Source organism: Aedes albopictus, chromosome 3, assembly GCF_035046485.1.
Source record: "Aedes albopictus strain Foshan chromosome 3, AalbF5, whole genome shotgun sequence".
Classification (NCBI taxonomy): domain Eukaryota; kingdom Metazoa; phylum Arthropoda; class Insecta; order Diptera; family Culicidae; genus Aedes; species Aedes albopictus.
The window spans coordinates 430,305,937-430,333,314 of record NC_085138.1 but is presented as its reverse complement, the minus strand read 5'-3'; the positions used below and the strand labels follow the sequence as shown (position 1 = coordinate 430,333,314).

Sequence of the window (27,378 nt, the reverse complement as noted above, 5' to 3'; positions counted from 1 at the left end):
GACTTCTCAAATTATCCCAAAACGCAGGAAAAACATGTCCCCGCAGGGATTAATTAAGACGCATCGACAATTCCACGTTGACAAGTTCCCTTAACGATCATCTTTATCTTCCTTACACAACAGTTCCCTTTTCACGGTTCTTTCATGCATCCTAAAACCAGATGCACTCATCACTGCACCGCTAGATGCAGCACAGCTAATACTTCCGCTCGTCACGAAGGTCTCCTTTTTTCGTATTTCATCATTATCTAAACTGTGCATCTTACATTACCTCTTCAGTGGTTGATTCTCAACCTCAGGCGGTTCCAATGCCTGACTACATTTTCAAACCGACAGCATATCATCACCCGCCGTCTTACGGTTGAGCAGCATAACTTCACATACACCGATGTACCGAGTCCAAAACTGACAGCATAAACCACCCACCCTCGCCCTTCTCGGAATGTTCAACTTACATATCCTTCACCAACACCAACACGTCCGATTCAGAAACGTACTACGCGCCTCCACGTTCTGATTCGAGCATTCCCTCGCCGTCGTCGTCGTCGTTCCCGTTCTATGCTCCGATCAGCTGATTGAATAACTGTAGTAGTGCCGCTGCTGGGGGAGAATCGATATGCTCGCATGCTTTCATCCATTCTTATGCTCACCTCCCAATCCCAAATGGGCCGACCGTCGACGGGACGGGTTCAGTCGTACAACGAACGCCGTGAAGGTCGGATGTGTTTTCCTTTCATCCCTCGTGTGGAGTTTCAAGTTCAACCGCGCGGTAATCTACCACCTATAATATTTATCTGAAGCAAGAGTGCGCGTCTTCTCTCACATTCCGCGCGCTGCGAGAGTTCTCGTTCGTGTTTCCCATGAAGTGCTTCGCCGCTAACGATCCGATCCCGCTATGCTGGATGCTGCTGCCATGGAATCGCGCATAACGTTTGAAGTGCCTAGCAGTTTGGATTTCGACAAGTTGATTCGGGATAATAATTATACGCTGTTTTGGCAGAATTTGCACAGTGAGTCGAACAGCCGGGACCGGGAGAGTGTATCAGTGGACCCGTTGGCGCCGTCGACAGTGCAGGGCGACCGTAACTCGAGTGATTTCAGTCTGATGAGCAGTTTGCAGCACTTTGCCGGCGCCCGAGGTGGGGTCGATGGCTGGGGCTTGAGCTTTGGGCCCAGCAGTGGTGGGGGGAGTCAAGTTGAGGGGCCACTTGTGGATCCGAGTTTACTGTGGATTGGTGCCGTGATGGTGTTGCTGATTCTGTCCGGGCTGTTTTGCGTCTGTTCCTGCTATTTGTACTATAAATACCGGAGATGGCAAAAGTGTGGTGAGTGTTATGATTCAATTTGTTACCCGTTCGAGTTGTAATTTCATGCTTCGGTGCAGTGATACCGAGAATATCTGGATAGTTGTTGCATGCTTGGTTGATAGTGAATTTCTGTGTCAATGAACGATTTGCCGCAAATGTTTTAATGAGAATATTGAAATGGCAAGCCTGCTTACGTTTATTGATGCGAATGTGTAGATCATTTCAGACATATGTAAGAGCATATAACGGTTCACCAGCTGTTTTAAATCAAAAATGAATTTTCGGAACGAAAGACTGAGTTTTTTCTGTTTTTTTTTTTTCTGTGAAATCAAATCCATGAAAAGTAATTTATTTGATGCGTGACTTTCATATTTTTTGCAAACCTGAAGATCTAGTGGACAACAGTTAATGTCAAATTGAAGATGGGGTTCACTGGGCAGAAGCTGAGCAGAATCGACGAACAATGCTTCTGCACTCAGGCAAATAAACCTAAGATTATCATAAGGTCTAACTTATGATATTACCTTTAAACAATTCATAACGGCTAGAACGATTTTCATAAGGTCGGTCTATGACGCAGAATCGACTCACACTTTGGCTTTTATACACATTTAGTAACACGATATTACCCTAGAGACGAACCAGCCGAGGGCTAAAAGTCTCTTTAATAAAGTAAAAAAAAACACGATATTCTCAAGCGTCGATAGCATGGGTTGGGCATGAGCTCAGTGATCTCGACGTTCATGGATCGATCCCAGTCTGCATTATTTTGTGATTTTTCTGCTCTTTTCATAAGTTTATCTTATGTAATTAGGTCATAATAAGCATGTTCAATTTTCATAAGGTATTCTTATGGCATCCATACTTTACTGTTATGGTTTAATTTCATAAGGTATTTTGATGAATTTCGGTAGTTTACTTCGCTGAGTGTGTTATAAATGCCATCAATAAGCATCAAACTGTATCATTTCCGGAAGGAAAAAGCTTAGAGAATCGAATGAGACTGTTTTTAACCAATGCACGTAAGAGAAATTCGTTCTCTTATCTAATATTTCGAAGATATCGAATAGTTTTCACATCGTTAATCCAATCTTTAGGTGTAACATAAGTGTTCATGGCAAAATATGTTGAGTTGAGCATTTTGTTCCCATTTCTTTCATATAAGAATATGGTTTTTCTGATTATTTATCTAACTTCTTAGCAAAACACTTCGTCTGTGATCCCAATACTTGATTGAAACTAATGTTCTGCCCGACAACAACTCAGCAGCGCGAGACTCGGACGTAGTCACAGGGTCGGCGCGCTACCGGGCAACCGGAGGGGCTTCGCGGGATCAAAATTGGCACTCAATCATTCAAGTAATCTGTTATCACACGAGCGGTTCAAATTACACTTTTTATTTGGCCAAACTGTTGTTGTGTTGTTCACGGGTGTTTCACTGGATTTCTGGCACGTACCTGATGATCTGCAGTCCTGCGAGCGCTCGCGATGGGTTTCCGGATCTAATTCCGGCGGCACGGTCACTCCTTCAGACGCTGTAGTGATCGGCAAGATGGCCCCGATACCGATGAACGGGGATTTGGAGACAATGGCGGATTTCGGTGGGCTGGAATGGCGGTATTCAGCGATGTGGAGTTGGTTCGGATGATCAGGCGCTTCCTTCAGACTAAACCGGTCGACGACGGCAAGGCCGCCCTATTGTCGAACCGTGAAGGGAATTCTCCTTGATGTTTAGGGCCTCGGCCCGAGATCAGTCCTCCTTGACGTGGATGGCCTTCGGCCAGAGGTATTGGGGTCCTTGACAATTAGGTCTTGGCGACTACGAGGTCACCTTGACCGGCGTGCAATGGCGGTCTTCAGACGCGCCAACCAGAACGTACTGTTTAAAAGGCACACAAAAGGTCCTGGCGAGGAAATAATCAGGATAATTGCTCCATAAATTGGTTCGAGCTATTGAATTACCTGAACTGCGGTGAACGGTCTCTCCAACGTAACTCGATTCACTACTCGCACTAGTTTTTCTTAAAAATTCTCAACTCCACAGAGCACTTCTGGTCTACACGCTCGCCTGATTATAAGTGGGCGATGGCCGCCCAACAATCATCCTTCGAACCCTTCAGCCCACTCGAGACTCCATGACCCATTTTGTTGTAATTGTGTTACGCCATGTTACAACGGCCGTTACATATGGCCGTGTCGGACTGCTAAGTGAGTTTGACTGCCGATGATGTTCGAATATTTGAATGTTCGACCACATGGTGCATTTAAAAAAACTATTTGAAGCTTGTAACAACGGTTACACTATCCCCCCGCCGAGGTTAAATAATTACTGCGTAATTATTTAATCCCACACAGAAATTCAAATATCTTTATCAAAGTTATAAGGGGGTTGCCATACACATTACAAACATACACTAATCGCTACGCGAAGTAGTTAAAATTCAATTAAAATCATCTGGACATCAAAACACATTAAAATCTTCGGCAAACTAAAAGCATGAATTTCCTTAAGAAACTTGCTATAATTGAGCACGTGAGATTATTTTGTAGTGAGTAAGTATGTCAATGAACACCTACGGTGAATTCGTTCTACTACTTCCTTCTCTCTGAGCCTATCTACAAATCAGCCTACATACAGTAGGAGATTGAGATGACCAATCAGTCTCCTCTCACACGCGATCGCGATTATACGTTCTAGTTGACCGGACAGTTACAAAAGTTCTTTATTAAAACTGGACAAAGGACTACGGATTAAAATGTGCTACAAAACAAACAACGACGGACGGAATAGACGCTGTCGAATGGTGATGCTATGGACGGAATTATTACGATAAGTATTTCATGATGTATCTACTATGCGTTAAGCTGGACGAATATGTTTATTTTCAGGTTTATTCGACCAGGTGGCCTTCCTGGTCGTAACAGGTTTTGTCTACGAAGTACATAGACCCTATTCTGCTGGTCAAGCTTTCGGCGCGCATTGAAAGCATCCTATCAACGGTTTTCCTGCGGAACGAACCTGAAAACGAGCATTTTTCATCGCGTTGTAAAATGCTATAATTTGATATCCTAAACATGTAACGGGTAAGTTTTCAACAGTTCAACGACACCATTTCTTCTTCTAGCCTAAATTTTCTTATCTTCCTACCTTAAGCCTATACCTAATCTATAAATACCTATTATCTACTCTATTATCCTATAATTTCCCCTCATCTATCATCACCTCTTTTGTAATCGGCTTCACCGACAAAAGGGTTAAATTTGTTTCCTACTTTCCTACTCTTTCTCGCTGCGCAGCTTCTTAATTGATGACGTCATTAATCTTTGATTCACAGGTTGGATACTCATGGTACTCATCCTCTCAACCTTGAGCAAGAGAGTTTTCACTCTCTGCTCTATTGGACGAACGGCTCCTACACTACATTGGGGCTATAATGAATCCTACGTTCTCACGACCTGACTACCTCACGAGCGAACTACCGCGCGATGGTACATACGACCGAGGAACAATGATGACCCTATCCGATGCCTCCTAATGATGCTCTGCAGGTGCAACAGTGCAGCTCCTTTCCCTATGGTGAATATTCATTCATTATCTTTGATTGCTGAAATGATTTTAACACTCCGTTTCTCTTTTAGGTTCTCACGTCCCAATTAATGAGAATTGGAGTCATCAGGTCGTAGATCGGCGGCTGAGAAAACACCGAGATTTTTACCTTCTTCGTCGGCCACCTCGTAAGCATTCGTCCCTCGTTTCGCGACGATGACGCATGGAGTATAAACTGGCCCATATTTGGCATTATACTTCTCCACCGCCGACGACTGCTTAAAATTTCTTTTAAAAACTCGCTGTCCTATTTGGTAAGTCGGTGCAAATTTCTTGTGGCGCAGATTGTAGTTCTTCAAGTTTTTATCATAGCTTTTCTTGAGATTCTCTTCTACAATTCTAAACACTTTTTCGTTAATCTGTGCGCGAATATGCTCCCTCTCCCCTTCTGAAATCTCCTTTTCCTCTCTTTCAAGCCGGTGGTGATCACCTTTCGCGACTTTTTCGTGGCCATACAGGATACGGTAAGGCGAAAATCCCGTGGAGGCATGCACAGTCGTATTGATCATCTCCTCCACTTCAGAGATCTTCGCATCCCAGTTGCGTTGATCCTCCCGCATGTAGGTCCTTAAGCACGCATTTATCGTCCGGTTTACCCTTTCCACCGGGTTTGCCTGGCTATGGTGCCTAGCGTTCGGCCAATGCTGAACCCCTCGACGTTGAAGCAGTCCCTGGAACTCCTTTCCCACAAATGTCGTCGCATTATCCGTAATCATTACCTCTGGTGTTCCAAACCTCCTCATCCAATGGTCCTCCACAATCCTACACACGTCCTTCGCTTCAATTTTCCTCAATGGGGCAAGCAGAATCCATTTCGAAAACAGGTCCATCATGACCAATAAATGGCATTTACCCTGCTTGCTTCTCGGCAGACTTTGAATGAAGTCCAATGCTAGGATTTGGAACGGCTTATTGGTGAGCCTTTGGTTACCCATTTGCGGTACAGTGGAAACAGTTGAAGGCTTGCATTCCTTGCAAGTTTTACAGTTCTTAATGTGCTTCTTGCAATCCACTGCCATCCGTGGCCAGTAGTACCTACATTTCAATCGCTGGATGTTTTTCTCGTAGCCTGGATGCATCGCACCATCATGTTCCTCTTCAAGGACTGACCTCCGCAGATTTTCCGGGACACACAATTTCCACTCAAAAGTGTAATCCAGTGAATCCGTTGGAGAAGACACAAATTTGTACAATTTGGAATTCTCTACCTTAAAATCCGCGTAATCTTCGGGACAATCGGCAACTTTACGAATCAGGCCTGCATACCATCCATCCTGCTCGACGACCTCTAAAGCCTCCATGGACCTGGACAAGGCGTCAGGAACCACGTTTTCCTTCCCCTTTCGGTGGCGCACTACCATATCGTATTGTTGCAGTTGCATGCTCCAGCGACTCAGCTTGGAAGAGGACTTCCACTTGGTGTTCATGATGAACGACAATGCTGAGGAATCCGTGATCAGGGTAAATCTAGTACCTTCTATATAAGGCCTAAATTTTTCGATCGCTTCCATGGCAGCCAAGCCCTCCTTTTCAGCTGCTTTCCAGGCTCTCTGTGGTGTGGTTAGCTTCCTAGAGAAATATGCGATCACCTGTTCTACTCCTTCAATCTCCTGGGTCAATACTCCTGCGATTGCACTGTCACTGGCGTCGGTCTGCACCGTGAACGGAAACTCGAAGTTCGGGTTCGTCAGAATTGGTGCCGAGATTAATCTCTCCTTCAGGTTGATGAATGCTGTCTCTGCTTGCTCATTCCATCTAACCACCTTTGGTTTTCCCTTCAACAGGTCGGTTAGTGGCGTTGTTATTTCACTGTATCCTTCGATAAACCGCCTATAATAATTGATCATGCCCAAAAACCGCCTGAGAGACCGAACGGAAGTTGGGCGTTCGAAGTTCACTATCGCCTCAACTTTGTCCGGATTCGGCCTTACGCCATTTCGAGACAAGATAAACCCTAAGTATGGCAGTTCAGGAACACAGAATCTTGACTTTTCCACGTTTATGGACAGGTTCGCCTCCTTCAACCTTCGAGCAACTTCCTTCAAACTGCGGATGTGGTCCTCAAAAGTGTCGTTCGCGATGACAATATCATCCAAATACACGAACACTTTTGGTTCCAATTCACCGTATCCAAGCACTTGGTCCATCAGCCTTGACAAAGTGGCTGGGCTATTCACCAAGCCAAATGGAAGCCTAGTGAACTGGAATAGACCCCTACCAAATACCCGAAACGCCGTATATTTGCGGGATTCAGGGTCCAAGGGAATCTGCCAAAATGCTTTGGACAGATCTATTGTCGACAGGAATCGCGCAGACCCCAATCGTCCAAGGATTCGATCCTGATGCGGCAGTGGGTAGGCATCTCTACGCGTTCGGTCGTTGAGTTTTCGGGCGTCCAAGCACATTCGAACCTTCAAGCTGGTTTCTCCCTCGGTTGTCTCGCCTTTTTTCATCACGGGTACAATCAGCAGAGCCCAATCACTCGTCGATCGTTCTACAACTCCAGCTTCGATCCATTTGTCCAGTTCTATGTCAACCTGCTTCTGTACCTCTGGAGACCAGGGGTATGGGTTTAGTCGGACCGGTGGTGCTGCCTGAAAGTCCTCGGTGAATTCGATTTTGTGAGTTATAAGCGGAGTTGTTTCCAAAATCTGACCATCTTCAAACGCTTTAAACTCCTTTTTGACAGCTTCTAACTGTTCCTGCTGTTCTGGTGTCAACTGTATCTCCTCATCTTGCTCAACCTCGACTTCCTCAACAAACGCTTCCGACGACTCTTTGATGGTGGGTTCAATGCCAAAAAGACGCCAAAAATTCATCCCCAGGATAAACCTTCTTTTCAGTGAGGGAGCAATTAGGGTCGTTACAAGTCTCGTCCTGCCGTTGAAAGTAATTGGAAGATGCACTGCTCCACGAACTTCTAGAACCTCTCCACCAGCTGCGAACAACTTCGTTTTCGTCTGGGACTTCTTCATGTTCAGCTTTCTCAACAGTTTCTCGCCTCCGATTCCTAGAATTGACACCTGGGCACCACTGTCTAAAAGCCCTACCATTTGCATCCCCATTACCTCAAATTTGACAAACGGACGATTATCACCTTCTACCTGAACAGTTAACTCCTCCACTTCTGGATTGGACGGCACGAAGACAGTTAGAGGTTTTTGGGTCCGCACTCGACGACCTCCTACGTCGATTTGCGTCCGTTTTTTTGACAAAATAGGCAATTTTCCGTTGTAAAGTCATGTAAACCACATTTTGTACAAAACTTCTCACGCTTCTGTAGACAGGATTTGTAATGGTGGTTTTTACCTCTACAGTTAAAACACACCTCACTGTCTGGCATACGGTACATTTCAGCCTGCCTCGCTAGAGTGCCTGCTGAACTACCTTCCTGCGGCGACGGCTCTCTCCGTGGATCTCTCCTAGGTGTGGGTGGTTTCTGATTCTCGGCTGGTCTTCTTGGGAATTTTTGATCCTGATGTTTCTGCTCTGGAACCCTGTTGCCAAAGGACTTCGGCTTCCAATCCTTCCCAGTAGTGCCCATTGGTTTCTGGAATGGTTTCCTCGAAACTTCATGCACTTGGGCGGACTTCTGGCCTGCTTCATTGTCCTTGTTCCGGTATAAATACCAGTTTGCCGAATCCAGTTTTCTTCCCCAGACCTTTAACGCTTTAAGAGTCCGAATATTTTTCACCACCAAGGCGTTTTTATAATCGGACCTTAAATTTCGAAACACGATGTCAAACTTCCTGTCCTCAGTGGGTGGTACTGACATATATCCAAAAATCTCCTTGATCGCGTTGTAGTATTCCGAGAACTTTTCGGATCTCCTCTGTCTTCTCTGCGTAGCCTGCTGTTCGTAGTGGAAATCCAGGTCCGGCGATTGGTACTCCAACTTCAGCTCCGTGACTAATTCGCTCCAGTTCCTGAAGTCCTTGTTCCGCTTTCCGTCCATGTACCATGTACGAACCTCTCCTGCGAACAAGTGGATTGCCTCCTTAAACAACGTCCTCTTGCTGATGTTTTCAGCTTCCGCCATAAACTCGACCTCCGCAATGAACTTATTCAGCAGCTTTCCGTCGTCCTTCCCATCGTACTTGAGCTTCCAATCTGCTACTGGTCGCGGTCTACGAGACGATCCCTTCCTCTTACTGCGGCGGGCTCCATCCGAGCTGCTAGATTCCTCCTCGTCACTCGAACTTGTGGAACCGTCCGAATCGTCCTCACTGCTTTCGTCACAAACCTCTGCTCTACGCGTTTCCTCTCTTCTCTTCGCGGCACGGTCGTCTACCTGCGTTTTACGAGTCGGTTTGCTGTTCTTCTGGACCTGGATTCTTCCTACCGCTCCGCTTCCCTCAGCTTGCGGTTGTTCTTCCTCGCTCACCGATTCTACGACCTCGACGCTATTCCCTGGCCCTCTAGACTGGCTACTACTCATTTCATTCCCTCTACTCAGATTCAAACTGCTCAACTTCTGCTCAAGGTACTTATCTATTCTGCTCATCATCATCTTCATCATTTTGTCGGGGCTTTTCATCTTCCTCCTTCTAATTTTCCTAGGCGTACTTGTAGGCCGCCTTTTCTTACCCTTTCTACGCGCTACAACAACGTCTTCCTCCGACAACGATTCTGTTTCTTCGTCCTCTCCATTCTCTTTCCCTCCTTGAACACTAAGCCTACTCAAATCGTTCCTTAATCTCTCCTGCGTTTCTAACACTGCATCTGGGTCAGTCGAGAGAAACGAGAAGTAGTTGTTCAGCATTTGAACCGCCGCGTTCTCGAGACCTTGCGTATCGAACTTCTTTCCTTCTTTCAACCTACGCAACCGGAAAAGCAAATGAACTAACCGCGTTTTCAACGGTGGCATATCGACCTTCTTCACTAATCTGTTTTCTAACGCCTCGCGAATCTTGGCCAACTTTTCGTCAATTTCTTGAAACTCTGCCTCAATCTGCTCGTCTTTCAACAAACAGATAGTAAAATCGTTCTTATCCCTTTGCAGCTTCATCACTCCTCGCAATTTGCGTCTCTTCACGTCCCTCGAATCACCACTAGAAAACTTCTCCCGACGGATGACGAGTTCATGTTCGACCTCATCATCTAGTAAGTGCGCAACGTTCATCGATTGATAAATCATCACGTGTTCGTCATTCATTGTGACGTTAATTGAGTAGTAATTCAGTAAGGAAAATTCAATAATAGGTAATTCAAAACTAAGCAATTCAATAAAACATTAAGGAAATTCAAAAAACAGTAGCACAATATATACAAATAAAAATTCAATCAACTTACGCTAGGAAACTTTAAAACTAAAAATCGAAATAAGGAAATACGAATTCAATAAATGGTGTTAATTTGTGTGTTTTAGTGTATAGTGTTAGTGCTCATTCAGGACCTTTTTTTTTACTTTTAGTCGCTTAACGATTCAATTGATTATCAGTCAGTAATCCAATTCAATTCTAACGACTGTAGTGTGCTCTAAACTTCAAATTTTTCAGCACTTCCGAAACCGATTCCAATGGCCACCACCTTTAAACTTCTCCAAATCAATCTAAAAATCTGTGTTGGCAAAGAGTAATGCGCGGATCCTGCACAATCAGTGAAAAACTGAATGTGTATTCTCCTCCCGCTCGTGTTAAAAAATTCAAACAATTTTTTATACTACTCGATCCTCCGTTTGCCTTTCGCGATTTTGGCTGGGAGCCAATTGAAACTAATGTTCTGCCCGACAACAACTCAGCAGCGCGAGACTCGGACGTAGTCACAGGGTCGGCGCGCTACCGGGCAACCGGAGGGGCTTCGCGGGATCAAAATTGGCACTCAATCATTCAAGTAATCTGTTATCACACGAGCGGTTCAAATTACACTTTTTATTTGGCCAAACTGTTGTTGTGTTGTTCACGGGTGTTTCACTGGATTTCTGGCACGTACCTGATGATCTGCAGTCCTGCGAGCGCTCGCGATGGGTTTCCGGATCTAATTCCGGCGGCACGGTCACTCCTTCAGACGCTGTAGTGATCGGCAAGATGGCCCCGATACCGATGAACGGGGATTTGGAGACAATGGCGGATTTCGGTGGGCTGGAATGGCGGTATTCAGCGATGTGGAGTTGGTTCGGATGATCAGGCGCTTCCTTCAGACTAAACTGGTCGACGACGGCAAGGCCGCCCTATTGTCGAACCGTGAAGGGAATTCTCCTTGATGTTTAGGGCCTCGGCCCGAGATCAGTCCTCCTTGACGTGGATGGCCTTCGGCCAGAGGTATTGGGGTCCTTGACAATTAGGTCTTGGCGACTACGAGGTCACCTTGACCGGCGTGCAATGGCGGTCTTCAGACGCGCCAACCAGAACGTACTGTTTAAAAGGCACACAAAAGGTCCTGGCGAGGAAATAATCAGGATAATTGCTCCATAAATTGGTTCGAGCTATTGAATTACCTGAACTGCGGTGAACGGTCTCTCCAACGTAACTCGATTCACTACTCGCACTAGTTTTTCTTAAAAATTCTCAACTCCACAGAGCACTTCTGGTCTACACGCTCGCCTGATTATAAGTGGGCGATGGCCGCCCAACAATCATCCTTCGAACCCTTCAGCCCACTCGAGACTCCATGACCCATTTTGTTGTAATTGTGTTACGCCATGTTACAACGGCCGTTACATATGGCCGTGTCGGACTGCTAAGTGAGTTTGACTGCCGATGATGTTCGAATATTTGAATGTTCGACCACATGGTGCATTTAAAAAAACTATTTGAAGCTTGTAACAACGGTTACATGATTTTAATTCATCCTGCGTTGCACGTATCTTGGCACGTATCAGCCTAATTAGATTCGCCGGAAAATCACTCACGAGTAGCTGAAAGCGACCTTGCAGTTGAGGTCGAAATACGTATGTATCTATCGAACACATAATTGTAAGCAAAAGATTACTATTTAACTGCCGTAATTCTGCAAAGTGACATAGACAATTTTAATACATTTTTGGTTACAGGTATTCTTTGATATAACGTACAAAAAAGTTTTCTTTTTGTACGTTATATCGAAGTGTACGTTATATCGAAGCAGAGAAAAATTTATTATTTTTTATGCTAGTATTGAATGTGCTAGTATCGATGTGAAATTAATCCAAAATAATGATTTCGGTGGAATTCACAAAACCAATAATGAAAAACTTGAATTTTGACAAAAAAAATCATTGCGTTTTTTGTGCTTCGATATAACGTACACTAAATTTTCCCCCAAATTGCGCTAATTCTGGGTAACAAGACTAATGCTGCAACAAAACATTGATTTAAGTAATTTCGTAGTTTATCTAAGGGTTATTCGTGGGAAAAATAAAATTTTTCAATGTTGTACGTTATATCGAAGCAAAATGTACGTTATATCGAATTCGCTATATCGAGGGTACGTTATATCGAGGGTACGTTATATCGAGGGTACGTTATATCGAGGGTACGTTATATCGAAGAATACCTGTATTATGTTTCAAATACTAGGTTATTCTTTAACTTTTCTTTCATTGATGCTAGATTACTATTAAATTTTACATCCTAATATAGCTGGCATAACACAGAGATAGCACTGTGTCACCAGATATTTACCTAAAGAAGTCGGAATTTAAAACGTCGGTTACGTCACTTTGCAGAATTGCGGCAATTAGGGCTCCTCAAAAATATTTGCCAAAAGCTTACTTGAGCAAGCCAACAAAGTTACATGCTGAACTTAAGACCTCTCGCTCTATTATGAATGAAGTTTATACTCGCACAGGCTCACACCTCTTTCAAAGGCAAGAGTATACGAGAATTTCCTGGAGTATTGAACATCAGATGTACTAGCGTGATCAGTGACATATTGCAGCATTATGAATGAAACTCAGGCTTACACAACCTCTTGCCTCTATGTGCTGTCTAGTGGTGAGTTCATGGTACATATGTTGGAGGACTTTATGAACTACTATATATTGAAAGACCTTCTGACGTTGATGATCGATTGTTTGCTTCATGTGTGAAGTGAATAATAGCGCGGCAGTCTGCATGATATGATTCTAAATCAAAAGGTTATACCACTTATTAAGGTGAATCTTGACCTAACGATTCCTTCCCAAGTACGTATATGCTAAAAGCTTATCGTCGCGTTCAGTTTATTTCTGTGTGGAATGTACTAAAGGTTTCTGCTTCCTGGTAGAGTGGGTTGTGTGATAGGATTTTCGTTTGTTTCCCCGTGGAAAATAGTCGACTATGCGCAGTGGTTTGTGCATATCTGTTTGTCAGATCACATCAGCAACCACAGGTGACTCTCAGATCTGACAATGTACTCTTCAGATGCAGCAATTCTCGGTTTATATAACAATGTTTGTCTTACTAACATTCCTTACTATCCTCGATGACCGTAAGGACGTGGCCGACGAACTATGTACATTGACAATGGTAAGCTTCTCTCTCTCTTCTTAGCGTAACGTCCTCATTGGGACAAAGCCTGCTTCTCAGCTTAGTGTTCTATGAGCACTTCCACAGTTATTAACTGAGAGCTTCCTCTGCCAATGACCATTTTGCGTGCGTATATTGTGTGGCAGGCACGAAGATACTCTATGCCCAAGGAAGTCAAGGAAATTTCCTTTACGAAAAGATCCTGGACCGACCGGGAATCGAACCCGTCACCCTCAGCATGGTCATGCTGAATACCCGTGCGTTTACCGCCTCGGCTATATGGGCCCTTGTATGGTAAGCTCGTCCCAAGCCAATTACGGAATAGCAACTGTGCGGACATCTCCGCTCATGCTCATGTTTGAGGATCTCCAAGAAGTCCCCGGAGTATAGGTCCTCGGATCTACAAACGTTGCTATAGTTGTCTCTAAGAGTTTTATGATTAATTATGATCTATCAAGTAGCGAATTAATTGCCTTTTCAAGGGTGTCCAAAAATCCATTATAAGTAAAAGACATTGAATCCACCAGCGAAAGCTGTCTGAAACGTCTTGGGACCCTTTTGAAACCCCCTGAAACGCATTGAAACGCCTCTGTGAAGTCCCATAAACCCCCGCAAACCCAACAGAAAATCTACTGAAGCCTCCAGGAATCCTCCTGAAATGCCCACAAACCCATATAGAGTTTCAAGTGCCATTTGAACCCCTTGAAACCGACGGAAGTGCCCTATGGCAACTTAAAGTCCTTCTGAAACCTCCTTGAAGCTGCCTGTGAAGCCTCCTAGAATCACCAGGAAGCAATCGGATAAAAGGTCATAGGTAGAATGGATAAAAGGTCGAAGAGACAGATGTGTAATGAAGAAAATTTGTGTATGAAGAGGTTATATGTTTCGCTTATAGGAAAAATTCTTTATTGGGGATAGCGATCCCATGTTACCTGAAGTATGAAAAACAGCAAATTTCGACTTATAATTATCTCACGCTAATCGTCGCTATAGATTCATGCCAAAATAGAATATCATCATCCCCATGATATTTGCGAATGAACTAGGATATCATCCGTGATCATTTGGTGCAATTAATACAAAAAATTACCAAATTTTTAAAGGAGATTTTGCTATCGAAAAAAAATATGATTTTATCATATTTTCTTAATAGTGCTGCTCTTCTTCGAAGCGCCATTATATTGTGAAATGATTACAATCATCTATATTTTCCATGTTTTTTATCATCCATGCATAGATATATTCGTATATTTTTTTGGACGAGTTTATCTCAATGGAGCACAGAGATATACTTCAATGCATTGTATGTGATTAGTAGAAAATTATTGGAAAAAAACATGGATTTTTCAGCACCGTTTCACATTCATTAGAATAACTTCACAATACATGCATATATCGTTATAAAAATTGGAGTGAAAGTAGTAAACAAGTTTTGAAATCGGGGATTTTTTTAATGTGACAAAACAGTAGTGTAAAAGAGCTTCATGAAAAATGGAAGCAAAAAGTTATTTTTTTAATGCAAACGTTACTTCCTGCCTACTGCGTTTTTGACACACACCTCCATCGAGAAGTGCTCCTCAACATCATTCGTATAGGAGCCCCTAGAACCTTCAAGTATCAATATATTGTTGATAAACTTTAAAATGTTTATTCAATTCGGTTCACTGGTTTCCAATATATGACAGTTCAAGAATTGGTTGTCTTAAAAATAGTGTTTTACGAGAAGGACTAACTAATCGAGCTCAAATTTGTACCAATGATGCACATATAGGGTAGTGGATAATCTCTACAAAATCTTGGCAAATTATTATTAGAGCTTCCAATAATTATTTGCAAAGATTTTTTAGAGATTATATGATAAATGTAATAAAATTCCCAAGGTGGGCCAAAACACCTGCCCCGGGCCAAAATACGTCTACTAACCTAATACATAGCTTGACAACCAGTCAAAATTTGAGATATTTGATGCCTCCTATGAAAAGTTACAGCTTGTTGAACTTTTTTGTGGGAGAAAAAAAGGTACCAATACCAAACATTTTAGCCATCCCCTGTAGTTTAATCCTGCTTCTGTTCATAGGCTGTTCTTTAAAGTTATGATAATGTGGTATTTATCGGCATTTTAGGTTATTTTTAATCTATATTTTTCATTTTTTAATTTATGAGCTGTTTTTTTTTTCATTTTTGTTGCTGAAGTAAGCTTTTTGAATTTAATAGCTGTTCTTCCAGAAGTACTCATTGACATACAACAGATGTGCTTTGTAATCATCTCTTCTTGGATTGATGAGCAGTTCCTCCGAATTATACCATATTAGTTAATAATTGCGTTTTGATTGTTAATATTTCTCCCAGATGTTTGTGCTTCTCAAATTCAAGGGCTGATCTTGAACATATTTTTTTCGTAGATATGATTGATGATTTCAATGGAAATATTCTAATCAATTTGTTCTTCTTTTATTTATAGGCTATTCTTTCAAGTAATATCGTTTTCTATGTTATGTTCAACCAAATTGAATAAAACTATTTTACTTTCTCCAATTTGTGGGCTGCTATTTGAAACTACAATGTAGTACATTTTATCCTTTCGACCTTTTGTCCATCGGACCTTTTGTACTTTCATCCTCTTGTCGTTTCGACTGCTTGTTCTTGCGACCTGTTGCCATAGATTCCACCTGAAAGCCTGTGGAATCCCTTAAAACTCCAATAAAACCTTCTGAAGCCTTCTAACATGCTTGAACGCCTTGAAAACCCTCTCAAACCTACTTCAAGATCTCCTGAAGCACCCGAGAGCCTCTTTGAAATCTCCTAAACACCTTTAAATTTCTCTGGATAAAATCACCCTGAATATCACATCCAGAGCCGTATTTATGAAGATAAAATTAAATTGTGCCTAATCCTTCAATTTTATGTGCATGGTGTCTTTGGAAAAGCATCTTCTTACTTTTGGAAAATTAATGGAAATTAGTTCAAAATCACGTTTTAAGTTAAGTTAATTGACGGAATTAGGAATATAAACAAGTTCGGACTGTTTTCGACCAGGCCACTTCAATCTATCTAACTAAGACGAGCTGAATTTGCTTAAATTGTCCATATGAAAATCGGTTTCATTCAATATAATTTTATGTGTTGCTTTTTTTGCAATACTTTGTTCTGGACACTCAAAATTAAATTAAAAGCTTCAAAGAAAAATAAAAACGTATTCGCAGTTTTTTCACCATGAATAGAATATAGCGAACCAGCTAAGGGCTGACAGTCTCTTAAATAAAGACAAATCAATCAAATCAACCATGAATAGAACAGAGTGTGTTTTCCAATGTATTCAAGCGATTGAAAACCTGTTTGCTCTTTTTTAAAATAACTTATTGAAAAAGAGTAAGCAGTTAACTATTTCACTATAGTAGATTGAATATTAAGCTTTGTAGAAAAAAAAGCATCGTTAATAGCTCGGGGCACTTTTACGAGAAACAAATGTATCAAAAGTTATTGTAAAAAATCTGAATTATGGGGATCACCCTAACATACTTATTTAAAATAAGCTTAAGTTTGTAACCATAAGAGATAGCAAAATGTTTTCTTCGGCAAAGTTGCTCCAAACAAGTTCTTCTAACACTTTGTGGAATACTTTATAGACATTTTTAAAAATATTAAAAAGCAGATGTTTGGATCAGCAAAACTAGAGGAACAACCCTTATTCCACAATGATGAAGATAAGGGTCCAAAAATAAGATACAAATTTTCCCAGAGACACCATGCACCTAAAACTAAAGGTTGATGTACAAACATTTTTGTCTTTGTTAAGGCATCTCTGGACCCATAGTGCAATGTCCATTTTGCATGTATACATCGTATGGCAGACACGAAGGTAGTCAAGATAATTTCCATTACGAAAAGTTCCTGGCCAGATCGGGAATCGAACCCGTCATCCTCAGCATGGCCATGCTGAATACCCACTCCTTTAAATTCAACCGTCCAAAACTCAATCCCTATACAGGGGATGGCCAAAATGTTTGGGATAGGCAACTTTTTTTTCTCCCACAAAAAAAATCAACATGCTGTAACTTTTCATAGAGTGCATCAAAAAATCTCAAATTTTGACTGTTTGTCAACCCATCACTGGTACAAATTTGGGCTCGATTGATTAATCTTTCGCAAAGTTAGAACCGTTCGGGTAAAACACTATTTTTTAGACAACTCATTTTTGAGCTGTCATATCTCGGAAACCAGTGAACCGAATTGAATGAATTTTTTAACGTTTATCAACAATATATTGATACTTAATACGGCGTTATCAAATGTAATATTTTCTCACAACGAATTAAGTTATACCAGGTTGAAATTTTTATCCATAGAGAGGAAAATAGGTCAAATTTACAATACCACACAAAAATTACTAAATGTGTTCTTCCTTCAATCTAAATTGGCTCTAATATATCTGATTAGAGATAACTTGAAAACAGAAGTGGAAAATCTTTGGATATCAACACTAAAATTTATTGACATTCATGTAAACAAATTACATTTTTTCGAGAAAAATCCAAAAAGTGTCAATCTATTATAACTTTTTTCAACGTTTAAAAAGTACCTGTTTCAATAGTTTGTGAAGCATTTACATATTGTTAGTGTACGTTCAAAATTTCATTCAATTCGGTTCACTGGTTTCCGAGATATGACAGCTCAAAAATGAGTTGTCTAAAAAATAGTGTTTTACTCGAACGGTTCTAACTTTGCGAAATATTAATCAATCAAGCCCAATTTGTACCGATGATGCACACATAATAGGTTGACAAACAGTCAAAATTTGAGATTTTTTGATGCGCTCTATGAAATTATAGCATGTTGAACTTTTTTGTGAGAGAAAAAAAAGTTGCCTATCCCAAACATTTTGGCCATCCCCTGTAGATTCTGAAAATAGCATGAAAATTTATTGCATGTAATCCGAAGGCATCCATGAATCCTCTTCACCTATTTTGCAATTCCTTAATCCATTTGATTTGCCAAAACATCCACATCTCATATGTAATCTCTCCCCCATCAAATCGTATTTCCTTTAAACCTTGCACCTCCATACCTACGTCCAATGGAAAGAGTGATAAATGGTTCCTTACCGAAGATATTGCTTTTATTCATCTTAAAGATGTTGTACTCCTTGGGATATAGAAAAACCGCATGGTTGGGTCGTCTCTAAAACCGACCCTCTTTTCGCAGTTTCCCAGCGAGGGTGAAATGATTGATATCGATGCAAGCAGCACCGTGTGCCTCAGAACTTCTCACTCATATGATGCATACAAATATTTATAAGCATACAGATGATGTTGTACAGTCAGTGGTTCTCAACTTCTAATGTTGCGTTTTCGCTAAGGGTTTTACTTTATCCCATGACCCAGAAGTTGGGAACCCACTTCGAGCAATTGCAAATATGCGACCAACGTGTGCATTATCCTGCCAGGTTTTTCCCTTCCCATTCCAGTCGCTCCTTCCACTCGTTTCCCATTCGGTGCACATGGTGGCCTGAATCCTGAAAAGCGGCAATCGGGGGCGTTCGATCTTTTATGCATGAGCGATCCGTGCCAGAGCAGCAGCAGCAGCGGCAGCAGCAGCAGAAGCATCTCATCCGCCGCCGCGCTGCGATGCATGTCTTTGTGGCATGTGGGTAACAAAAAAAAAATACAAAACGGGAACATTATCCTTGCAACAGGGGAGGTCGTATCGTGCTGCGAGTGAGACCGATTCTTGGTAATAACATCGGCATTTGGGCACGGAATGCCAATATTGTGGGCTTATCGGTGGGGAGTGGTGAGCAAGGGCATCCATCATTGTTTGGTTAATCTAAATGGGCTTCCAATAAAGGAATGGTCATGGAATCATAGGTAGTGAATTACAGTAGATTACTCAAATTGATAAATTTGCGGCATAATTCCTGCTACAACAGTAACTGCCACAAGATATACAAATGCTAAACTTTATTTGCAATGAAAACTCTCAGTTAATAACTTTGTAAGTTCTCCAGGCTCTTTCGCTTAAAAAACCTTCGGGTAAAACTCCCTCGTCCAGGCGTTTGAGCATAGCAGACCTGAACATCCCGGGAGCCTCTGCGATAGCTACTTCTAAGGCCAAGTTCGGAACACCGTCCTACGCTAAGGGATTTTGCGATTCCCGCATGTTCCACATCGGTGACTCTTTCCTCATCACCAGCACATGTGATAGCTGAGTCGACAGTGGCCAGTCAACCCTTTGACCAAAATGATGCAGTTCTGCTTTGACAGATTTGTAAGATACTTTTTGCAACTTCTCATCGTAATAGGCCATTTTACCTCACGCAAATCTGACAGGAAAAGGCCTTCTTTCCCACACCAAATTAACAGTGCTGTAATGGTTCATTACAGCACTGATTTGCGTTGCGTAATGAACCATTACAGCACTGTTTTCAGTTTTGATCAACTTATTGATGCTTTCTGGACGGTACGAAAAATTGTGACAACTGCAAAGTATAACCTGCTATGATCAGACTTCCTTAATCATGGCTATGAACATCAATATGCAGTCTGATGAAAAAGTTTAGTTAAAAACTATCCTCAAGTGATAATTTATGAAGGTGCAAAAAACGTTGTACGCAACTCGGTGCAGAACTCGATTTTTACAGCACTCGTCGTAATTATCCAACTCGGCAAGCCTCGTTGGATAAATGTACGACTCGTGCTGTAAAAATCTTCATTCTGCACCTTGTTGCGTAAACTACTATTTTGCAATTTCTCATCGTAATAGGCTATTTTACCTCACGCAAATCTGACAGGAAAAGGCCTACTTTCCCACACCAAATGAGCAGTGTGGTAATGGTTCATTACAGCACTGTTTTGCGTTGCGTAATGAACCATTACAGCACTGTTTTTAGTTTTAATCAACTTCTTGATGCTTTCTGGATGCAGTTTTGAAAAATGTGACAACTGCACAGTGTAACATGCTATAATCAGACTTTCTTAAACATGGCTATGAACATCAATGTGCAGTTTGATGAAAAAGTTTTGTTAAAAAGTATCCTCAAGCGGTAATTTATGACATTGCAAAAAACGTTGTACGCAACTCGGTGCAGAACTCGATTTTTACAGCACTCGTCGTAATTATCCAACTCGGCAAGCCTCGTTGGACAAATGTACGACTCGTGCTGTAAAAATCTTCATTCTGCACCTTGTTGCGTAAACTACTATTTTGCAATTTCTCATCGTAATAGGCTGTTTTCCTCACGCAAATCTGACAGGAAAAGGCCTACTTTCCCACACCAAATTAACAGTGCTGTAATGATTCATTACAGCACTGATTTGCGTTGCGTAATGAACCATTACAGCACTGTTTTCAGTTTTGGTCAACTTCTTGATGCTTTCTGGACGCAGTTTTGAAAAATTGTGACAACTGCACAGTAGGGGAACTGCGGGCATAACGCCCCCCGGGGGCAAAACGCCTTCACGCGATTTCATCATATTGTGGAGGTTTTCGTTAGATGCAAGCAAACTAGAACTCAAACTGAGCAGGTTAAGCCCAAGAACAGCTGCTATTGTCGAAAGAAAAGCGTGAAAAACGACGATTTTCCACATTTGGAAAGATTTCCTAATTTGCAGCGCACAGAAGTTAAGACATTGCGCGCTGATTATATGGAATCAAGCCATGAAACTACCACGCGCCTCCTACTCCTTCATTTGCTGCTGGGAAGAGTTCGATGGAGACCCTTGGTATTTCACAATAAGTCAAAGCGGGAAATGCCAGCGGGCGTTTTGCCTCACCCAAAAAGGCGTTTTGCCTCCTGCAGTTTTCCGGCACCTAAAAAGTAACACTTTTTCGAATTGTTAATTTGAATGGGAAATTTTGAGGGCACGCAGGTCAAAAGTTGAAGTCTCTTAGGCAATGAAGTAAACTGCTCTCCAAAGCAGAATATGACCATTAAATTAGCATCATTTGAGGCTTATGGCAACATATGCTTAGCCGGGGCGTTATGCCCCTCTTTCCCCTATAACCTATTATGATCAGATTTTCTTAAACATTGGCTATGAACATAAGTGTGCAGTTTGATGAAAAAGTATTGTTGAAAACTATCCTCAAGGGTAATTTATGAAATTGCAAAAAAACGTTGTACGCAACTCGGTGCAGAACTCGTCGTAATAACGTGCTGTAAAAATCGTCATTCTGCACCTTGTTACGTAAACTACTATTCCCACCCTTGGAGATGGTGCAGTACAGTTTAACGACATGACTCCAAACTATTCCAGTATTATTTGTGTTGAGTGGCAGCCAAGGTGTAATTTTGAAGATTTATCCAACACTTCGATACCGGAATACTTGGCTCAGGCAGGACCAATAAATTCAAGTGATGCTCCAGTGCGAGCTAACTCATCAGCCATTTCATTTCCAGCGATGGAAGAATGGCTACACTGAACGAAAACTCCCGCCATGTATTGAATGATTTTTGCCTCATCCGAGCCCCATGCCTATTATCAGCCAAGACTTGGATGATTTTTCATTCGATTCAGCTTCTATCAAAGTAAAAACAATTTGAATGTTTACCATCCTGAAAAAGGGTGATTATCATTGATACTTATGAAGCCAATATATGAATGATATTCATTCCTTTTCCGGCTCATTTTGGTATGGGTTCTGTTTTTATATAGTACAAATATTTAACTATTGAAAAGTAAACTGAAAACACCAATTTCAAATAGACTTCTTCACTTCATTCATTTACTATATTATACTATTAAATACATTAATAAACGCGAGAATATACGTGCGTGGATCCCTCGGTGGATCTGGCCATATCGCTGGATGTCATTTTGGACGCATACCTCCTGTAAATAAATATTAATTACTCGCCCAATCATATCTGGAAAATGATTTGATAGGCCTACCCAAGTAACCACGGTGCTGAAGCCTTATTGCATGCAGATATACGGTGTACTTAGAGCAATCATTACTTTACATGCAAACTTAAAGTTGATTTAAAGTGGAAATGGGCAATTATGCGACTGCTTCAAGATTATACCAGTATAATCCTAATTTGAGTCTATAATTGCCCACTTCCACTTTAAATCAACTTTAAGTTTGCATGTAAAGTAATGATTGCACTAAATACACCGAATATCTGCATGCAATAAGGCTTCAGCACTGTGGTTACTTGGGCAAAATAGTCGATTCTTACCTTTCTTGACGTGTGGGCTACAATTTGTTGAATTTCCTCCACCAACGGATCTCTCCGGAAACAAAATACTTTTGACAAACTCCAACATCGCCATACTGTTTTTTTTTTTTAAGAAAGACAGCTGTTGGTCTAAAGTTGAATGATTTTCGATATAGGACATAGATGGAAATGCTTTCAGATGTTTTTGTGATGATAATCAGTCACAACAAACCCCAAGCAAGAAATCATTCATTGTCTGTGTTAATTTTAATATTATGACAGGATGATTTATATTCGATAACACGCAGTAAAATCATTCTGCACTGAAATCATTCAAAATTCAGATTCTGCAGATTTGAACCGTACCGAATGAAGAATCATTCTTTATACGGCGGGGGATTTCGTTCAGTGTAGGTACCCATACAAGGTGAACAACGTTTGCTGAATTCAGCTCCTCGATTAGAGTTCGACAAGCGATAACTATCTTCGACCTTCAATACTTCAATAGCAGTCTGGCTATCTGAACAGAAGTATATTACTTTGCCCATTACGTGCTGCTGAAGTGCTGATTACACTCCTCATATAAGAGCAAATATTTCGGCCTGAAAAACGGTGCAGTGTCTACCAAGTGAGTAAGACTGATACAGCCTCAGCTCACGAGAATAAACACCAGCACCTGCTCGACTTTCGAGGAGCGAGCCATCAGTTTAACATACGATACCGTCTGAAATACTTCTTTCCAGATATCCAGATGTCCATTCTTCCCGGGAAGGGAATTTCGTGGAAAATGTCCTATATGGAAAATACAAGCATTTGTAAGATCACTTGGAGCAAGGACAATTTTGTCCCAATTCACCAAAAGTGGAAACAACGAGGTGTGTGTTGATGTGCGGTTCACAGGAGTATCCTCTAGTAGACCGAGTACCCGTAGACGATAAGTGCAAGAAAGTGCTTCTTGTTTGAGATGAATGTGTAGTGGAGCAACGTCAAAGAGAACTTCGAGCGCTGCTGTGGGAGTTGAAGAGAACGCTCCAGACATCGCCATTAAGCACATCCTTTGCAGATGGCCTAACTTTGACTGGATCGTTCTCATTTCGCCCTTTTGCCACCACACAAGACATCCATAGGCCAATATTGGCCGAACAATACACAACTGTTGTTGATCCATTTGATATACTTGGGTTTTAGACCCCAAGTTGTACCAAAGGTTCGCCGGCATTGCCCGAAGGCCATACAAGCTTTCTTGATTCTGAACTCAATGTGAGGTGTCCAGGAAAGCTTAGAATCAAGAATGACTCCAACGTACTTTACCTGTTCAGTCACATCGATTTCAGAATCAAAGAGACGCAAAGGTCGAACGCCATTACGGTTTCGCCTTTCCGTAAAAAGAACAATAGATGTTTTACTCGGATTAACCGATAGGCCATATAGGCGACACCAACCCTCAACTACCTGAAGGGCGCTTTGCATCAGGTCGAAAAGGGTGGTGATACACATACCAACTAACAATGCTAGGTAGTCGTCGGCGAAACCATAAGTAGGAAACCCGCTATTATTGAGTTGCCTCAATAGCGTACTGCTACGAGATTCTACAAAAGCGGTGACAAGACTCCCCCTTGGGGGCATCCACACTCAATTTCCTAATCCCTGCTGTACGCAATGCTAGAGAGATGTCGGTTTTTGAGCATTTGATGAATCCAATTGGAAATCATTGGAGATATACCATGACTTCGTGCGGCTTCCAATATGGCATCGAAAGGCACATTGTCAAAGGCACCCTCGATATCTAAGAAAACACCCAAACAAGATTGCTTTTGAGCGAATGCTCTCTCGATATCGTAAACAACCTTGTGTAAAAGCGTCACAGTGGACTTACCAGGTTGGTAGGCATGTTGGTTCATATGAAGAGGCACGTTCGCGATGATCCACAATGCGTTCTAAGCATTTCAGAAGAAAAGAGGTCAAACTGATAGGTCTGAAACTCTTTGCTTCTGCATACGACGCACGACCCACTTTCGGAATAAACTTCACAGTAATATCCCACCAGGATTTGGGAATATACCCTGTAGCAAAACTGCAAACAAGTATGTTTTTCAAAACATATTTGAAATGATCAAATCCCTTCTGAAGCAAAATAGGATAAATCCCATCTGCCCCAGGAGATTTGAAAGGAACAAAGCTATTAAATGCCCACTCAATCGATTCTATAGTAACGATAATCCGAGCCGAAGCCAGGGAATCGTAACTACAAGAAAAGACATCAGGTTCATCCGAAGATGTGATATCCACACATCCAGGGAAGTGTGTGCTGAATAAGCATTCCAGAACTTCCTCATCAGAGGAAGTCAGATCGCCATTTGGCGAACGAAGTTCGTTCACTCGGAAATCCTTAGATTTCGCAAGGATTTTATTTAACCGACTGACTTCACTCAAGCTGGAAACATTTGTACAAAGGTTTTTCCAGCCGGATCGTTCAGCAGACCGGAGAGCTTTCCTGTAGGCCTTGCGAGCCGACCTGAAAGCCTCCGAACCAGCCGAACGTCGTCTGTTCCAACTCTTTCTACATTGTTACCTGAGTTTCGCCAGATCAGAGTTCCACCAAGGGGTTCCTCTTGTGATCTTCACAGACCGTAGAGGGCATGCTTCTTCAAAAGCTTCCATGATGAACGGCATCATCTAAATCACTTGGAGTGTCAATGGATGGTGAGTATCCATAAAATATGGCCGGGGATTCCTGAAACGCAATGTTTGCGAAGTAACATTTAAATGTTCAAAAAAGATGTAGCGATGGTCAGATAAAGATTCTCCATCTGACACATGCCAATTGGTCAGCTCGTGACTAATTCTGCTAGAGCAGAAGCGTTATATCTAACACTTCCTCTCTAGCAGATACCATGAAGGTTGAGCGGTTGCCTATGTTAAGTAATGCAAGATCTGTACTACTTAAGTACTCCATCAAACTGGAGCCTCTCAAGTTAATGTCTGAGCTGCCTCAGATGATATGGTGAGCATTAGCATCACTGCCAACAATTAGCGGAAGGTCTTCTGAAGTACAGTATGCGATGACTTGTTTGAAATCATCCGTAGGGGATGGTTCATCATGCATTGAATAAACCGATCGTATTTCCTGCTGAGGTTTCCAACAGATACATCAATTGTGATAGCACATACATCTCTGGTGGTTGGTTCAGAGATGAGTGTAGCAACAATTGCGATGTTGACAAGCACACAGGCTCGAGGCATGACACGCGAGTTTGCCATTTCATTTTTACCAAAAGCAGCAAACACTGGATTCTCATGGTTTCCTAGATAGAAATTCCCCTTACAAAAGTGAATCAAGGCCACTTGAGCTGTACCATTTTGCATAAAGATTGGTCGTTGCTGTTCTTTTATGCCGCATATTGATCTGAGCTATCCTAACCGTAGTCACTACCCAAATTAGGCAAGATTGAACTCTTTACAACAAAGAAAAGCAGCAATAAAACCAGATTGATTGGAAAACGCTCAAGGCGAGGATACACAGAATACACTGTGTAAATCGCATAATGCGAAACCATATGGGCGATAATTTAAACTAATTAACAACATCTTCATATCCCTACCCTTATTCATCCAGTTTGAGACCAAAGAAGGGCAGCTGAATGCCTCGGAGAAACACAAGGTCTGGTTAGCAATCGCTTGAGTCCACCTGCACTCTAGTGGTTTATCATTCCTTTAAAGTGATTTTTATAACTTGTGACAAAATTTCATCAGGTTTTGTTGAGTTGAAATATTAAATGCATTTACATTGAATTTCTTATGTTTCAAACTACACATTACCATATCGGCTGCCAAACGTTCGTTAAATTATGAACATTGATTCAATCCTACCATTATCCAATGAATAGAGAACAAGCTTGCGCCAAATACATATCATTTGGCACACCCACAATACTCATATTTCAGCGCATAGCATGTATTGCACAAAGTTTCCTCTTAAACATACTAAATTCCATTATTCTGTTTCCCATTTATTGCAGTTTCGTCGGCCACCTGCCAAACCCTTACGAGCGTGGACATCGAGGCGCCACCCCCGTACGACATTGAAACCCTACCCTCCTACACAATTGCATCCGGTTTGCCCAGCTACGAGGACGCAGTGCGCCACATCGTCCGCCAGCAGCAGCAATCACGTTCTGGCTACCATCCAGCAACGGCCGTCCAAAAGCCGAGGTCAGCCTGCAGCAACCACAACAGCGCTGTCAGTAGTGTCCATCCTCAGTCGGTGGTGAAATTCTTCGAATCGAGACCGGAAAATTGGCTCAATGTCACCGTTTTCGAGGAAATCCATTACAACTTCGTTGGGCGAGGGACGACGTCCGCTGCGGATCCCGCTGTGACCGACGGGCACGCCAAAGCAGAAGAAGCTATTTCCGATGGAGGATCGCCGCTGGATGAGCACACTGACAAAGGCACTGACGGCGGCGGTGACAGCAGCGGCGGTTTGTTCCGAGTTCAAATTTGCATGGTGGAGAACGAGAACGAGAAAAACCAATCATGGGCGTCCTATCGATGAGGAAGATGAAACGGACGGAGTCTGGCCTCGTGGACAGCAAGTTGAAGATTAACTGTGGTATTTATGGTTTAGGTTCGTGCTTAAGTTCAGAGACTGGAAGACTGTGTGCGCGTGTATTTTACTGTATATATTTTGTGATTAGAGAAAAGAGGACGGGAGCTCAGATGTATATTGTATCTACCTGGAAGGAATTATTGATTGGTGTGCCCTGAAGAAAATGAATTTAAAATTTGACCGATTCCTTTAGATGAAGTGTGCGTGTGTATTTGATACCCATGTATTATAGATCAAGACTGAGAAGAAAATAAATTATATTTTTCCATGTA

General features: G+C 42.0%; 2 protein-coding genes across 2 annotated transcripts; one reads left to right on the top strand and one right to left on the bottom strand.

The window, feature by feature from the left end:
* Positions 1-507: 507 nt before the first annotated feature.
* LOC109621486 (protein commissureless 2 homolog) lies at positions 508-27,378 on the top strand. The gene is made up of 2 exons (XM_020075515.3): positions 508-1,325; positions 26,517-27,378. Exons 1-2 carry the CDS (start codon positions 896-898, stop codon positions 27,050-27,052), a joined length of 966 nt encoding a protein of 321 aa, XP_019931074.3. The 5' UTR covers positions 508-895; the 3' UTR covers positions 27,053-27,378.
* Positions 8,007-12,822, bottom strand: LOC134289848 (uncharacterized). The gene is made up of 2 exons (XM_062856482.1): positions 11,351-12,822; positions 8,007-11,292 (listed from the first exon to the last, which is right to left on the bottom strand). Exon 2 carries the CDS (start codon positions 10,067-10,069, stop codon positions 8,099-8,101), a length of 1,971 nt encoding a protein of 656 aa, XP_062712466.1. The 5' UTR covers positions 10,070-11,292; positions 11,351-12,822; the 3' UTR covers positions 8,007-8,098.